Raw genomic sequence first — 14,568 nt, 5'->3', positions numbered from 1 at the left:
AGATAATCCCTTAGCTCAGAGCAGTTAATTCCTCAGTTCTGTGTGATTAGTTCCTCAGTTCTTAGTGATTAATTCCTTGGCTCTTGGCGATCAGTTCCCCAATTCTTGGCAAGTAATTTCTTTGTTCATAGCAATTAGTTCTCAGTTCCTATAGCTCTTAATTTCTCAGTTCCTTTGCCTTTCAATTCTTTAGTTCCTTAGTTTTTCAGCTCTTAGTTTTTTTGCTCTTAGTTCTTAAGTTCTGTAGTCCTTTAGTTCTTTAGTTTTTAGTTCTTTGTTTCATTAGTTCCCAGTTCTTGTCAGTTTTGTTAATCGACGTGTTTGCATCTGTCAATTTGTAAATTATTGAAAATCAATTAAATTAAAATCTTGTAATTAATAAGAGTGAAAACGTATCGCGAACGATTGTAACTTCGAGTATTCGAAATCTCAACGACAATTCGTCAATACCCAATTAGAATTGGAATAAACATTTGTTGTGGAGAATATTTGTCTAATAATATAATAGGATTAAGCGAACATTTATTTTCACCAATTTTAATCCTCTCCCGTGCCAGTACTCCTGCGCGTAGCAGGTTAGACGAAACGTAAAGTTTAATTGCCAATCGCATTAAACATCAAACAACGCTACCATTTAATCTAAATTCAAAAATTAATGGCAACACAACCAAAACGAACCAAACAAAAACGTAACAATATATAGTTTGTGGCATATATTAGTTTGTAAGAAGAATTTGTGCAATTTAAAAAATCATATATTTTATATGACTGTAATATAATAATCTCTTAAAATGTAAATGTTTTTATTAATAATAGTTCATAAAGTGAGCTGTACATTTAGTTTACATTTCTAAATTTGTATTTTCCATTTTACCACTTCTATTTTCATCAATATTTAAAGTTATATAATGTACAAATTGCACCAATTCTTTTTAACCTATTAAATTATAAATTGAAGTTCCACAAAGCTTTAGAAACATTAACTTAATAGACTTTTATAGTGGCTTGTAGGCTTATATTATAAATAATAATAATGTAAATTATACAAATATTAATTCATAATAACAATAAAATTTTAAATTTTACATATTAAAGAAATTGCTATTTTTTCCAAAAGTTTACTTTTTAGTTTACCTTTTTTTATAAGCACAATTAAAAGAAATGTACGCGTTTCTATAAGAAAGTTTCGGTGAAGCTTTTATTCATATATGGAAACATTGTTATAATATGATTTACAAAAACACATGCTTTGATGTGATAATGAATAATGAAATTGACAAAATGATTTAGATATGGAATTTAGTCAGCCTCATTAATAATAAATAAAGCTTTCAAAAAAAAAATTCATTAAACGTATTATCATTATACAATTTTAATACCGATTTTAAAACATATTATATAGTTTCTAGTAATCGAATTGTAAATATAGTAAACAAATAATTGTGTTAAGTTATGGAAACCGTTTATTTATACTGGTCGGGAGAGTGTCGGAAAATTCAAATTCGTCTTCGTTCGACGGTTGCACGTAGCAGCGACATTGTTTTGCCCGGAGTTTATTTATTATTACATTGCGTGTATCCTAACGATCTTGATACTCCTAGACAAAACAACAACATGATTTGCATTGTCCTCTAGCTCATGTGCCGCTACAAGGTTTTTTTCCAATAGAATCACACTGTTTTCATAGTTTTCAAACACGTCTCCATCGCGTATAAGTAGCGTTTGCTTAGAATAACGTCGTTTTTGTATCTCACAACCTTACTAAGACTGTAAGTTGATTTTGCGAGAAACGTTTTTCTATAGTGGTACACCATTGTATAAATATCTCAATACTTGATCGTGATCTTTACAACCGCGGACGCTAACAGAAAATTATTTTACGTGAAGATACAATTATAGAAATTGATAATTGTTCGACTAATTAAATTACGTCGGATGAGATTTAAATTCTAGAGAAAAATGGTGCGCCCGGGAGAATAGATGGCGTTAAACGCAATGATTTAAATTAAACTGAAAAGTCGTTATGTACTTTCGAGGGGCAAAACTTCCACAATCCCGCTCGTGACACGAAATGGAGATTGTCGTTTCCCTTCGTTTAACGCATTTTGCCATTGGAAGACACTAATTCCTGTGACTTGTTTTACCTTTGTTGTAAAAGTTTATATTTACAATTTTGTAGTTTTTATGCAAACGTAAAAGGTAAGTAAATATTAATAAATATTACAATAATTAATACTATATGATAATATATTTACTTATTTACTTATTTTATTTCCGTTAAAGTACATTGTATTTTTCATTACAGTACTTTCATTTTTATTTGATGTAATAATAAACATATACGTTAATATTCATTGACATTAGTGTAATTGTAAGCTTCACTGTAAATTTAATAAAATTGATAAGAACGGAATTGTTAAAAGGGTATATATGTGTAGTTAAACTAGTTTCTATTCTAAATGTTACTTCATTATTTTATTATTGTTTCATATAAATTTTTTTTTTTTTAATAATTTACGTATGCTTCTAAGTTAATTGCTTAAGTTAGCACAATGTGTTTGTATTAATTGTTATATATGTCATTATTTCAACAATAATATTAAATTATAGTATGTGTTATTAAAAAAGTATAGTTTAATGTATATATTAAATGCTGATAAAGAATTTATTTGTAGATTTTAAATATGGGTACTAGATCAAAGGATCGGATTAAAGCAATGATTACCAAAGATATATCGAATATACATAATTATTGCTTGGATGTTAAACAATCTATTAACGACAATCTTGAAGATACTTTGGATTATTTACGTGGTTTAATTGCCCAAATACCACAGTCAGCCTCTGGTCCTTTAATTACAAAGACGCCAAAAGTTTTGAAGAAGAAAGGTGTTCAACGTATAGAGACTATCCCCGAAAATGATATTATCAATATTGATAATACAGTATCAGATTCTATTGCAATACACGATAGGACAGAAAGTAAAGATACAAAAACTGAGGATGTGGTAGAGACAACAATTGGCAGAGCAAAAAGAGAGGCTTCAAGGAAGGCTGCAACTAATATTAAAAAGCAGCAGTCAATGTCACTTGCTACAAAATTACGAAGGCCGTTACCTCTTGACGATGACAGTAATATAAATGTTCGTATTATGATGAAATTTAATACTTTTAATCTTACCCCAAATCTTATGTTACTAATCAATACTAACCTTTATATATAGTACCTAATAATGCTTGATATCGGTTAATTAATATGTTGAAATCTAATTGTTTAATGTATGTACATTGTGTAGATAAATTCTGTTATAACGTTGTTAAATGTATTTTAAATTTTTAGAGGAAACGTGAAAGCCGATCTAAAAGAAAGAAAAGTGCTAGAAGTAGCTCAGACGAAGAAACTACGCAAGGCCCTACAAAATATAGTAAAACAGAACAGAGTGTTTTAAGCGAAACAGTTTCACAGAAGAACACAGGTACTTCACAGGACCATCTGTCTATAAAAGAAGATGCATTGCAGCCAGAAAAGATTGAACCGTTGAAGTCTTCGATGACAACAAGAAGTAGTAATAGAAAGAGAACTTTTTCGCAGAGTGAAAACACAAAGGGTAAAAATTCTAATATCATTGATGATACAGTAATTGCACCAACAGGAAATGATATTGAAGAACCTTCAATGTACGAGGACGCACTTGAGAAACCTACTCCTATTATGAATTCGACGATGAACGTCAATTCTACTTATACACAGAAGATGATGAATGCTACCGTAATTTTAGAACCTTTATCAGCAAAAAAATTAAATGAAACTGTAGTAATTAATAAAAACGTGGCTAATAGTATAGGAAAAAATAATGAACAGAAAACAGTCGAACCAAAGGCTGAATTTGTGTCTCCCAAATTACCTAAATTTACATCACGGTCGTCAATAGCTTTGGAGGAGAAGATGCAGCAGCTAAAAGAAGTGATGACAAACAAAGAGTTCGATGAATTACTCACAGAAGATGAGTCATCACCTGAAGTGAAAAAGTCTAAAGGAAATGTTAAGAAACAAGAAATTAAAAAGCGACAAAAGCGGCAGAACAGATCCATGACATCGAGCGAAGATGAAATACTTAATACTCCAACAAAACCTTCTTCGAAGGAAAAGAGTACAATTACAGGATTAAAGGAAATAAGAAACACGTATAAATCGAATGCTCTGTTCAGTCCATATGCCAAGGAATCTGTGAAAAAAAGAGTCGAGGCATTCGAACAGGCAGGCATGAACACTCCACAGCTTGCTGTTCATATTGATGCACCAACTAGAGTAACCAGAACAAAAACACGTGCTACTAGAGCTGCTGCACAAACAGAAGCTTCAGAAAATGCAAATATTACAGAGAAAGCGGTTGTTCAAAAATTAGCACGAAAGTCGCTTGCAAAAGCCAAAAAAATTTCATTAGCAAAACAGAATAAGGATGCCGATGAATATAAAGAGGTATTTAGAATTAGAATTATTATAAGGAAAATTTGTTAACAAGATATTTGTCAATTTTGTTTATCGATTGCAAATTTAATTATGTTTCCAATCTTATTTTTAGAACAAATTACAATTAGAACAAAAGGTTAATAAACTAGTTTCTGTTGAGAAAATGAGCTACAAACAGCAACAGAAGACAACCCCATTAAGCAAAATAAGAACTCAGTTGCCAATGTCTGTTAATCGTGTTCTTCATACTCCAGCGAATCAAACTAATATGAATGTAAAATTCATTTCTTCCTATTAGTAGTATCTAATATTATAAGATTTTTAAACGGTAGTATTTTAATTTTAGCACAATAGGGCTTTAAGTGCAACGCGTACAAATATTATTACATCGGTGGAATCTTTAATCCAAGCTCCAAAGTCAGTCAGTAAACGTAATTCACTGGATAAAGTAGTAGAGGAAAAGAAAAGAAAATTGAACGACGAGGATGCGAAGAGAAAACGTGAAGAGGCGCTAAGACTTCAAACGGAAGAAAGAAAAAGGTAAAATAGAATTAATCAATATAATTTATTTAATTTTACATCAGTAGACACATTACTGAGTAATATATGAAAAATACATTTTACATAAAGGAAAAGACAAGAAAAAGAATTAAAAAATAAGTTAGCCAGAGAGGCAAAAGAAAAGCAAGATATGGAAAAACGTCAAAAGGCTGAAAAAGAAAGAGAGGAAAAAGCACGTTTAGCACAACAAATGCAAGAAAGACAACGCGAAGAAATAGAGAAGAAACGTTTGGCTCAGTTACAACGTGCTCAGGTATAAAATTGATAATCTAAAAGACAAATGTGTACAGAAATAAGGATACCGAAAAAGATATTGATTTTTATATAGTATAGAAAATTAAGCTACAGTCGGATTAATTCGCAGGAAAAGGAAGAAAGAAGAAAGCAAGAAGAGCAACAGCGCCTACAACGTTTACAAGAACAAGAAGAAGCGGAGCGGCTATTAGCTGAACAAAGACGTCGAGAACAGGAAGCTGAAAGGCGAAAAGAAGCCGAATTAAGAGCTCAACAACAAGCTGCAGCTGAAGCAATGAGAACTAAGCATCAGATGCTTGTAACATTACAAACAATATCAAAGCATTCTTCCGTTATAAAAGCACAAGCTATTATTCATTCAATATTTTAGATAAAATATGGCTCCAAACAGCACGGTGGTCCAACTACTTACGTTTTGGACAGTGAACCTGACGACGACGAATCAGACGATGAATCCAAACCAAAGCACGCAATTCCACATTGGGCACAATGTAAGTATTGTTTTACTCAATGAGTTAATAAACATTAGAATGCCTAGAGTACTCGATTTTTTATCAATTTTAGCGTACATACGTAAAAATCAACTTGCCATGCAACGATATATTCCGGAGAGAGCAGTCTATAAATTCTTTGGTAGCAGAAAGTGCACACCGGATCTAACTCAAATGTTTCAAAATATAGATAGGAGTAGATTACAACGAACGTCCAGTGCAATATGGAAGACACCACCACGTTATTCCATGATGGAAAACGAATAAAAGGCATAATTTGTTAAACCGAATGTTGTTGATTTTATATTGTGACTTGGAGCAAGGATAGTTGTCATACCTTGCATGTAATATAGAAATGACGTTACATTGTAATTATCATTAAAATATGTATGTGTTCTTGACATATCAATGAACGTAAGACTATTTCACTTTTTATATTTTAGAACGATCATAGACATATATTATTTTTATTGTACTAACCAAATTTTATCATTTTTTCTTATTTATGTGTATCTTCTTAATTTTACTAAGTAAAGTGCGACTTTTTAATGAGAAGTAAATTTTATTAGATTAGAATTATTATCACTATTGTGTCCCTTTCTTTCTCTTTTCAAGAAAAATTTATTACAATGCGATATTAACGAGATACTACCTTTTATTTTGGTGAAATATATCAAAATATATATATATATATATATAGTTTGCTCCTACATTCTTTTGCGGATGCAGTGATTTTATAATTGTGAATGCGTTCTTTTACTAAAAGATTATAACAAGTAATGTTAGTAATATATATTTAATTTTATATAGATTATTATCAATAGTGAATAATAATAAGTGAGCCAAATTACGTTAATTCTTTTTGTTCATGTAGAAGTGTTGGTAATTTTGGTGTCTGTATGATTTCCAAAGGCCTTAATTTCAAATGCGTGTATATAGGTATCTGTAACGTTATTCTCATTGAGTTATATGTATTGCTTAACATATTTTGACGAATTGCTGTTGTGATAAACAAAACGGCATTAAATGTAAAAGTATTTACATATGGTAAAGAGGTGTCTAAAATTGGGTAATCCGCAAAGATCATTAAAACCGATTTATCCATCACAGCGATAGTAAGTCTTCTTCCATCGATCATAGTGTGTTCAGGTCTCGACATTTCTTTTAAAGCTTTTAATTCATCACTTTTAAAATCTGATTCTACTTGTCTCACACCTCCTTCGAGAATCTTTCCATGTTTGCATAAAAGTGCAACTTAATAATCAAACTTTCTTCCCAATTTGATAAATAATTTATTATATGAAAAATTAATTACTTTTAGTGTAGTAGAACTAGCGACTCTTTTAATATCTGCTGGATGTTTGTAATCTTTAAAATATTGGTATGTTGGGATCGTTGGTAAAATTGGTAACCAAGGCTTGAAAGTTCCGAAGGTTGAAATATAACGGCCACCAAGTGTCCATAAGCGTACAGAATGGTCTGTACTACCACTTAATATCAACAGAAAGAATAGCATAGATTGTATGAAATGTATTGGAAAAATAATTGTTTCAGAGAAAATGATTAAAAAGAGAATATGTAAATTCAAGAGTAATTAATAGCAAATAGTAATTAATAGTCATTACGTTATATATATAGATATAAAATTAAGTTAAAAGTTCGTAAAATAATAAGCACTAGATTAACATTCATTACCTAATGACAATACGTGCATCTGGGATTATCTGGACGGACGTAATAGATTTTAAATGTCCACGCACAGATGAAAGTAGAAGTGGTAAAGGTTGATCCTTTACAGCTCTCTTTGCCCTACCAATAACTTTCTTTTTCCATAGAAATGGAAATTCCAACCGTAAAACGGGCATAGATATCTTAGGAGGATTTGGCAACAAATAATTCGCGAGATACCAAACTTTAATGTATCCAGCATTGTGTCCTAAATTTTTTTAAATGGACTTACTCTCCAATCATATTTTCTGGCTTTATCTTTCCTTTCATATTAAATATTTTGTCGCAATGAAGTATCACGTTACATACAAAAAGTAATCTTATAATAAATAAATAATGTTGTAGAAATTAAATGCATTCCTTTTTTTACCTGTTACAAGAAAATGATTTTTAGGATCAGTTGCTAATGATAATGCACAATCACGTATAGAATGAATAACTGAGAAAGCTTGTAGAAATCCACCAGCAGGGTGATGAGTCCACACTTGTACATATCCTGAATCAAGAGAAACTAACAATGTTCCAACATCAGGTCTAACCGGCCGAGCATTTAAAAATATCATAGCTCGAACAGCAACAATTCGTGCAATATTCAATGCGGATTCTTGATGTTCAGAAGCCGTAGGATATTGACTATAAACATTTATCATTATGATTCAGATATGTTTTAGAAAAAGTACAATTGCAATACCATGGAATACCTCTGTTTCGAAATGAATTCTTTCGTAACTTGTTCAGGTTTTTTTATTTTGTACGTTATTTCATCTTTATGGTATCTTATCCTAAATCTATATAACACTGATTAGTTAACATTGTTTATTACAGCACGTTATTTCTAGAAGTGTAATTTTTATATTATTTTAACATTTCTCATATTATTCTAGATCTTACCTTGACATTGGTTCGTTAACTTTATATTTCCGATACGGTTGACCCGTTTCTAGTCTCCAAAGTATTATTTCTCCATTAAAAGTTGCCGTGGCCAATACCTGAGGATACCACATGGCCGAACAAAGAATATCATCGGTGTGTATTGTTCCCCAATTCTTTTTATATACATATGCATCAGAAGTTGCAAATTCTACGACTTGACGATTCCAACTACTACATAAGATTCGATTTTCCAGCCAAACTAAACTGGTTATTTCACTGTACATAATCAAACGGATTTATAAGAAATATATTTGCGAATATTATCAATAGAATTTGACAATTATTGGAAATGTTGTTTTTAATCTTGATATGTAATAGAAGATAACAAAATAGGTAAGTACGTACCACTGAGTTTCAAGAGCCATGTTCCGCAAACAAGTACCAGTATTGAAATTCCAAACTTTCAATGTACCATCACGAGCGCCTGTTACTAGTAATTGTTCAGATTCATCGAAACAAGCAGCAGTAATTTCAATGTCATGAAATTGACCATATAGGAATCTACTGTGTGCATGCGTTACTAAGAATAAACGATTTCCAAGCCACGGATCCCAAATTATTATACAAGAATCTAATCCAGTCGTAACTACCTAAGTTTTTAAATGATCTCGTAGAATATTTTAATTTCTGTAGATATAGAGAATGAAAATCATACAAAGCGTATAAATTACCACTTTGTAGAGATGGTTATATAAAACACTGCTGATAGATTTTGTATGTGTAAACCCATCAGATATTTCTTTGTTGACCTCAGGATCGCAAAGAATCACTGCGATCATTGAGCTAGCAATGATCATTTTACGATTCAATGTATTATACACCGCAGTCATTGATGTATGTTCACCCAATTCGCTGGGAAGACCATTGTACGTCTGTATAAAATAACTTGACTTAAATTCTAATTATACATAGATTTTATATTGTTATTTAATTAATGCTTTTTTATTTCTTTAGGCGAAACATTAATTGAGGAAAGTATCGTTTGATGAAATATCTTATTATTAAAACCTGAATACAAGATTGAGTTAATACATCCCACACTTTGATACATCTATCTTTTGAAAGAGAGTACACGCGTTTACCAGCATCTTGCACAACTAAGGCACAAATAGGTGCACGATGACCTTGGAAAGTACTACTTGCTCTTCTAGTCACAAAAGGATTCCAAACCCGAACTATGCAATCTGGTCCACCGGTTATTAATAACTGACCCTCTAAGTAGATATATTTTTAAAAAGTACGATGTACTTACATCATACATATATGTCAATAAGCGAGGGAAAGTTTATGATAAAATACCTTCACAAAAGGTGAAGCAAGATATTCCCATGTTAACTTTGAATTTGTATTGAATCCTTGCTCCTGTAAGATCACTAAATAATAAAGAACAATTACAACATCTACTGCTGGACATGAAAGCTCTTAAACTTCCATAATAGGCTACTTGTTTCACCCAATCTGTATGTACATTCTTAAATTCTACAATTTTCAATCCTTTCAGTTCACCCTATAATATATGTTACAACGTATTAAAACATGTTTATGTAGGAAGCACAAGTTTATATAGGACATTGCAGAACCAGTGATACATCTATCTGTCCTAGGACGTCTTTTACATGTATATCACGTATGAGAACTCGAAGACGTTCGACCGAGAATTTCTTTCGAAATCCCAAAAATATTTGACGATATCGATTATCGAGTAGACTGTGATTTTTTGTGAGTTTTGGTTCTTGCGCATACTTAACATACACGATGACACAAGTTTCTGAAGATAAATTATTTACCTTGAGAACAGATTCATAGCGAATAAATAAACTATCACGTTGAGGTTCTTGTTTAAATGGTCCTCTCTCTATTGGACTAAAAGACATGACTTTGACAGATCCACTCATATCTCCAAGTACAATATACGAGTCCTCTTTGATATTTTTACTGAAATAATAATCCATACAAATGACTGCATACTCCAAGCCTGATATCTAATCGTACAAGGTTTTAATATCGAAGAGTTCATTTAAAGAAAAACTACTGTTTATTTAAAAAATATAACTAACCATTATTCGAAGATCAAACTTCTTTGCCGCTGTATCATAAAATCTTAAATCGCACTCCGTAGAACTTGTGCATACTACTTGTATATCGGGCATTACTATCATATCAGTTATTAAAGTGTGTTGAACTTTTAAACACGCTGCAAAGATGGAAGTTTCGGAAACAAATGCATATACATAAAAGAATGTAGGATATAACGTTACTAACGATTTACAGATTGCGCGCTCCGTTCGTATTCTAAATCTAAAGACCAGTAATTTATGATTCCCTCTTTAGTCACGGTTAAATAAAACCCTCTATGGAAGCTTGTAGTTCTATCCTATGGATATACACATAAAAATTACAAGCAATAATATGTATATCATCGTCAAATAAGTATAGTTATTAAAAGATATATGATATGTCACGTACGGGCAAGACTTCAGGACAAAACATGATTTTGTGTATAGCTGTACGGTGATGCGATTTCAAAAGTTGGGGGATATCAGTTATTGGAAGTCTCAATATTTGCCACTGTAATGTGGTATCTTTTCTCTGAAATTCTACTAATAAATACGAGATAAATTCATTCCAAGTAATATTTCCATCTCTCTTTAAGTTCATCTAAAATTAATAAATGCAAACATATAAAATTATATGTGTAGAATTAATGGACACGTAATGATTAATTGAAATAGTAAATCTACGTTGTTACCTTTTTAAACAGAATTTTGAATTCATTATGTGGCATCTGAATGTGCAATATATTTTCAAACGCATCATACAATCGGGTTATATCCATTTCTTCATTTGGCGAAGCCTATACGTTATATGACTGTTAATTTTTTAATTATATTCTGTTAATAACAGAAAATAAGTATGATTATACTAATTATTCAACTACATGTTAGAGATATCAAATTTGGAAATATATCATTCATATTACACTAGTTGTATCTTAAACATTAATTTGTTTTGCAATTTTTTAGACAATATCTAAGCTTTTTCTTAATTCGAAAGTACCAAAAATACTTCATGCAGTTGCATCAAGGATTCTTCCGTGCATTGTTCTTCTATACTTTTTGTTTTAAAGAACTCGTCGAAAGCTTGTTGGATGCTAAAATAAGGGAGGCGAACACGTATAATACAACAAGAAATTAATTTTACGAAGTATTTCCGATGCACACTAACCTCGTGTCATTATTATCAAAGTATTCCATTTTTATAATTATAGGTATAATTTATAATATTAATTATAATGTCAATCACAAGTTACACATAATATGAATAAAAATAATATGAAAAAGCAAGTAAATACGTTGTTTTCTTTGTCGAATTTTGACATGTACGAAACAAGCTAAATATATAAGACACTACTTTGTTATTCTTTGTATATAGTAAAACATTTTTGCATATAAAAGATATTTTTTGTATATCGAAATAAAATTTCTTTTTATTTCCAGAAGTAACCCTTTTGTTAGTATGAATGAATAGAGTAAATGATATTATTTAATCGTATAACAATTGTTATTGCAAACGTATTTTATGATAATATGAAGTCAATAAACTAAATTGTTTTCTTATAACATTTATCATCGATTCTACGCACTTTTACACAAAGTATAGAAGAAGTATATGCTGCTTTATTCCCACATCCATACGCGGGGTTATAAGCAGCACAATCAATATCTTCGTACATGTAAAATTCGTTTATTTCTATCGCATAACTAGATATTTATAAGTTAAATACCGTGGTATGGTTTGCTAAAATATATTACTCCTTTCTCTTAAACTTTAATACAAAATATTAAAAGCGTTTTCTATTAAGCTATTCATTAAATCATGGACTTATTTAAAGCTTTAAATTTATTCAATCAAGGAAAATATGAAGATTGCGCAACAATATGTACAAATTTGTTACAAAAGAATCCTCTTGATCAGGTATAAGTATGTTTAACATACTTATATGTGAAATAGCAATATACATCTCTATAGAAACGTATGTATTTTTCATTATAGACTATATGGGTCTTAAAAATGCGTGCCTTAACATTACAAGTATACGTAGATGATATAGAAGGAGAAGAGGAAGGGATTGCTGAAAGTCTATTAGATAATTATACAATATCTTCTATGCCTAGACCAGGAACATCTTTAAAAACTCCTGGTACTTCTTCCGTGGGACAATGTCTTCGACCCAAAACTCAATCAGGTTTGTCCTTGAGAGGCAAAAATAATTTTAAGTAGTAAAATAGAAATAAGTTGTAATTGTAACATAAAAATATGATATGTTTTGTAGGTAGACCACTTACTGGTGTTGTGCGACCAGCTACTCAATCTGCTATGTCTCAGTCGATTGAGCAAACTTTAAGAACACCCAGAACAGCTATGACAGCCAGACCAATTACTGCAATTTCTAGCCGTAGCGTTAGGTACAACTATCATTTACATTGTAATTAAACATTTTCAGTTGTTATACATTCAAAATTAAAATAAATATATTATATAGATTAGGCACAGCATCCATGTTAACAGAGCCGGGAGGACCTTTTATACAATTATCACGATTAAATATTTCTAAATATGCTAGTCAACCAAGTATTTCTAAACCATTATTTGAGTATATATATTATCACGAACATGATGTTAGATATGTGAGTAAACATACATGTATCAATCAATATTTATTATTAATAAGAATTATTAATGTTCACCATAATTCTATTAACTGCTACAATGCTACATGCAGGCACTAGATTTAGCAGTGCAAGCAACTCAAATTTGTCATTATAAAGATTGGTGGTGGAAAGTACAACTTGGAAAATGTTATTATAGTCTAGGATTAATCAGAGACGCTGAACAACAATTTAAATCAGCGTTAAAAGATTCTAAAACTATTGAAGTAATCTTGAGACTAATCAGAGTTTATGTTAGACTTGATCAACCATTAACAGCTTTAGATACGTGTAAAAAAGGTCTTGAGTATTTTCCTAATGATGTCAATATTCTTACTGAAATGGGACGTATATTCGACGGTCTGAATAATATGAGTATGTCGTTAAAATACTATAAATTAATTGCTCAGGAAGATGCTTCTCATACAGAAGCAATAGCAAGTATCGGAATACATCATTTTTATAATGATCAACCGGAATTAGCTTTACGATATTATAGGTAAATGCAGTCGTAGATATAATAAATAGAAATAATTAGAAATATAATTGCGACGTTCTTTTCCATGTAGACGATTGTTACAAATGGGAGTATATAATGCTGAATTATTTAATAACCTTGGATTATGTTGTTTTTATGCTCAGCAATATGATCATGTTATATCTTGTTTTGAAAGAGCAATTAGTCTTTCTACTGATGAAAATATGGCAGACATATGGTATAACATTTCACACATTGCTCTTGTACGTATATAATTTCTTATAACATGTAATTTTTTGGATAACGGTTGAAATTATCTCTTTGATAAATGTTTGATTTTATATATAGAGTTTAGTACTTGGTACCAATTATTTCAATTTCAGACTGTAGGTGACATAACAATGGCGGAAGAATGTTTAAAATTAGCTATTGTTAGCGACAATAGACACGCTTTAGCATACAATAATTTCGGAGTCATACAAATACGAAATGGAAACATTACAGCGGCGAGAACATATTTTCATGCTGCTGCCAACATTGCTAACTTTATTTATGAGCCCCATTTTAATAGTGCTTATTTAGCTTACAAGGTACTATCTACCATTGTATATTATATTATATTAAGTTTATATATATATTTATATATATATATGCTACTATTATTTTAAAAATTTCGTAGGTTGGAGATCTTCAAACAAGTTACATTGCTATACAAAAGTCGTTAAGTGTATATCCTAATCATTCTGATAGCAGAACTCTTCTAAACAAATTAGAGAGGTATTTCTCGCACGTGTGAATAGAAAAATATACAGTTTATTTATATCACGTAAAATGTATTATTTTATTAATGTTTGATTCTAGTCTTACAACTAATATTACCTATCTAATATGTATATGTAAAAAATACAAATTATATAATATGATACTGTGTTTCATTTCCAT

The 14,568-nt window shown here is 30.6% G+C and overlaps 3 protein-coding genes and 1 long non-coding RNA gene across 6 annotated transcripts; 2 read left to right on the top strand and 2 right to left on the bottom strand.

The window, feature by feature from the left end:
* Positions 1–255: 255 nt before the first annotated feature.
* On the bottom strand, positions 256–1,378 carry LOC143305148 (uncharacterized). The gene is made up of 2 exons (XR_013061865.1): positions 1,135–1,378; positions 256–327 (listed from the first exon to the last, which is right to left on the bottom strand). It is a non-coding gene; the product is annotated as an uncharacterized LOC143305148 (long non-coding RNA).
* A 678-nt stretch (positions 1,379–2,056) lies between these two features.
* Positions 2,057–6,327, top strand: Incenp (Inner centromere protein). Its single transcript, XM_033340629.2, has 9 exons — positions 2,057–2,199; positions 2,676–3,143; positions 3,341–4,480; positions 4,584–4,745; positions 4,818–5,011; positions 5,102–5,285; positions 5,397–5,585; positions 5,658–5,778; positions 5,852–6,327. Exons 2-9 carry the CDS (start codon positions 2,685–2,687, stop codon positions 6,043–6,045), a joined length of 2,643 nt encoding a protein of 880 aa, XP_033196520.1. The 5' UTR covers positions 2,057–2,199; positions 2,676–2,684; the 3' UTR covers positions 6,046–6,327.
* An 88-nt stretch (positions 6,328–6,415) lies between these two features.
* Positions 6,416–11,935, bottom strand: WDY (WD repeat-containing protein WDY). Its single transcript, XM_033340627.2, has 19 exons — positions 11,665–11,935; positions 11,497–11,590; positions 11,189–11,293; positions 10,906–11,097; positions 10,702–10,813; positions 10,497–10,633; positions 10,227–10,421; positions 9,739–9,946; positions 9,448–9,653; positions 9,111–9,311; positions 8,785–9,029; positions 8,398–8,655; positions 8,208–8,294; positions 7,877–8,139; positions 7,474–7,714; positions 7,094–7,268; positions 6,821–7,006; positions 6,630–6,721; positions 6,416–6,537 (listed from the first exon to the last, which is right to left on the bottom strand). The coding sequence occupies exons 1-19, from the start codon at positions 11,691–11,693 to the stop codon at positions 6,513–6,515; spliced, it is 3,051 nt and encodes a 1,016-aa protein (XP_033196518.2). The 5' UTR covers positions 11,694–11,935; the 3' UTR covers positions 6,416–6,512.
* Positions 11,522–14,549, top strand: BBS8 (tetratricopeptide repeat protein 8). Of its 3 annotated transcripts, none has more exons than XM_076627850.1 (9): positions 11,522–11,707; positions 12,353–12,414; positions 12,493–12,685; positions 12,773–12,905; positions 12,983–13,127; positions 13,223–13,647; positions 13,718–13,889; positions 14,010–14,216; positions 14,306–14,549. In XM_076627850.1, exons 1-9 carry the CDS (start codon positions 11,653–11,655, stop codon positions 14,420–14,422), a joined length of 1,509 nt encoding a protein of 502 aa, XP_076483965.1. In that variant the 5' UTR covers positions 11,522–11,652; the 3' UTR covers positions 14,423–14,549. The 3 variants fall into 3 exon arrangements, with proteins under 3 accessions (XP_076483965.1, XP_076483966.1, XP_033196522.1); XM_076627851.1 differs by lacking the exon at positions 11,522–11,707 and adding an exon at positions 12,072–12,227; XM_033340631.2 differs by lacking the exon at positions 11,522–11,707 and having other exon boundaries at positions 12,072–12,414.
* The last annotated feature ends 19 nt before the right edge of the window (positions 14,550–14,568 follow it).

This window comes from Bombus vancouverensis, chromosome 2 (assembly GCF_051014615.1).
Source record: "Bombus vancouverensis nearcticus chromosome 2, iyBomVanc1_principal, whole genome shotgun sequence".
Lineage (NCBI taxonomy): Eukaryota > Metazoa > Arthropoda > Insecta > Hymenoptera > Apidae > Bombus > Bombus vancouverensis.
This window is presented reverse-complemented; position numbering and strand designations above follow the sequence as displayed.

Excerpts from the sequence above, each read along its gene's own strand:
- WDY (XM_033340627.2), bottom strand. The coding sequence starts at position 11,693 with ATGGAATACTTTGATAATAATGACACGAG. Across the intron at positions 11,591-11,664 it reads TTTGATAATAATGACACGAG|CATCCAACAAGCTTTCGACG; the intron begins GTTAGTGTGCAT and ends CCCTTATTTTAG. Across the intron at positions 7,269-7,473 it reads GATGCACGTATTGTCATTAG|TGGTAGTACAGACCATTCTG; the intron begins GTAATGAATGTT and ends GTTGATATTAAG.
- BBS8 (XM_076627850.1), top strand. The coding sequence starts at position 11,653 with ATGCACACTAACCTCGTGTCATTATTATCAAAGTATTCCATTTTTATA. Across the intron at positions 11,708-12,352 it reads TTCCATTTTTATAATTATAG|GAAAATATGAAGATTGCGCA; the intron begins GTATAATTTATA and ends TATTCAATCAAG. Across the intron at positions 14,217-14,305 it reads GTGCTTATTTAGCTTACAAG|GTTGGAGATCTTCAAACAAG; the intron begins GTACTATCTACC and ends AAAATTTCGTAG.
- Incenp (XM_033340629.2), top strand. The coding sequence starts at position 2,685 with ATGGGTACTAGATCAAAGGATCGGATTAAAGCAATGATTACCAAAGAT. Across the intron at positions 3,144-3,340 it reads ACGATGACAGTAATATAAAT|AGGAAACGTGAAAGCCGATC; the intron begins GTTCGTATTATG and ends TTAAATTTTTAG. Across the intron at positions 4,746-4,817 it reads CGAATCAAACTAATATGAAT|CACAATAGGGCTTTAAGTGC; the intron begins GTAAAATTCATT and ends TTTTAATTTTAG.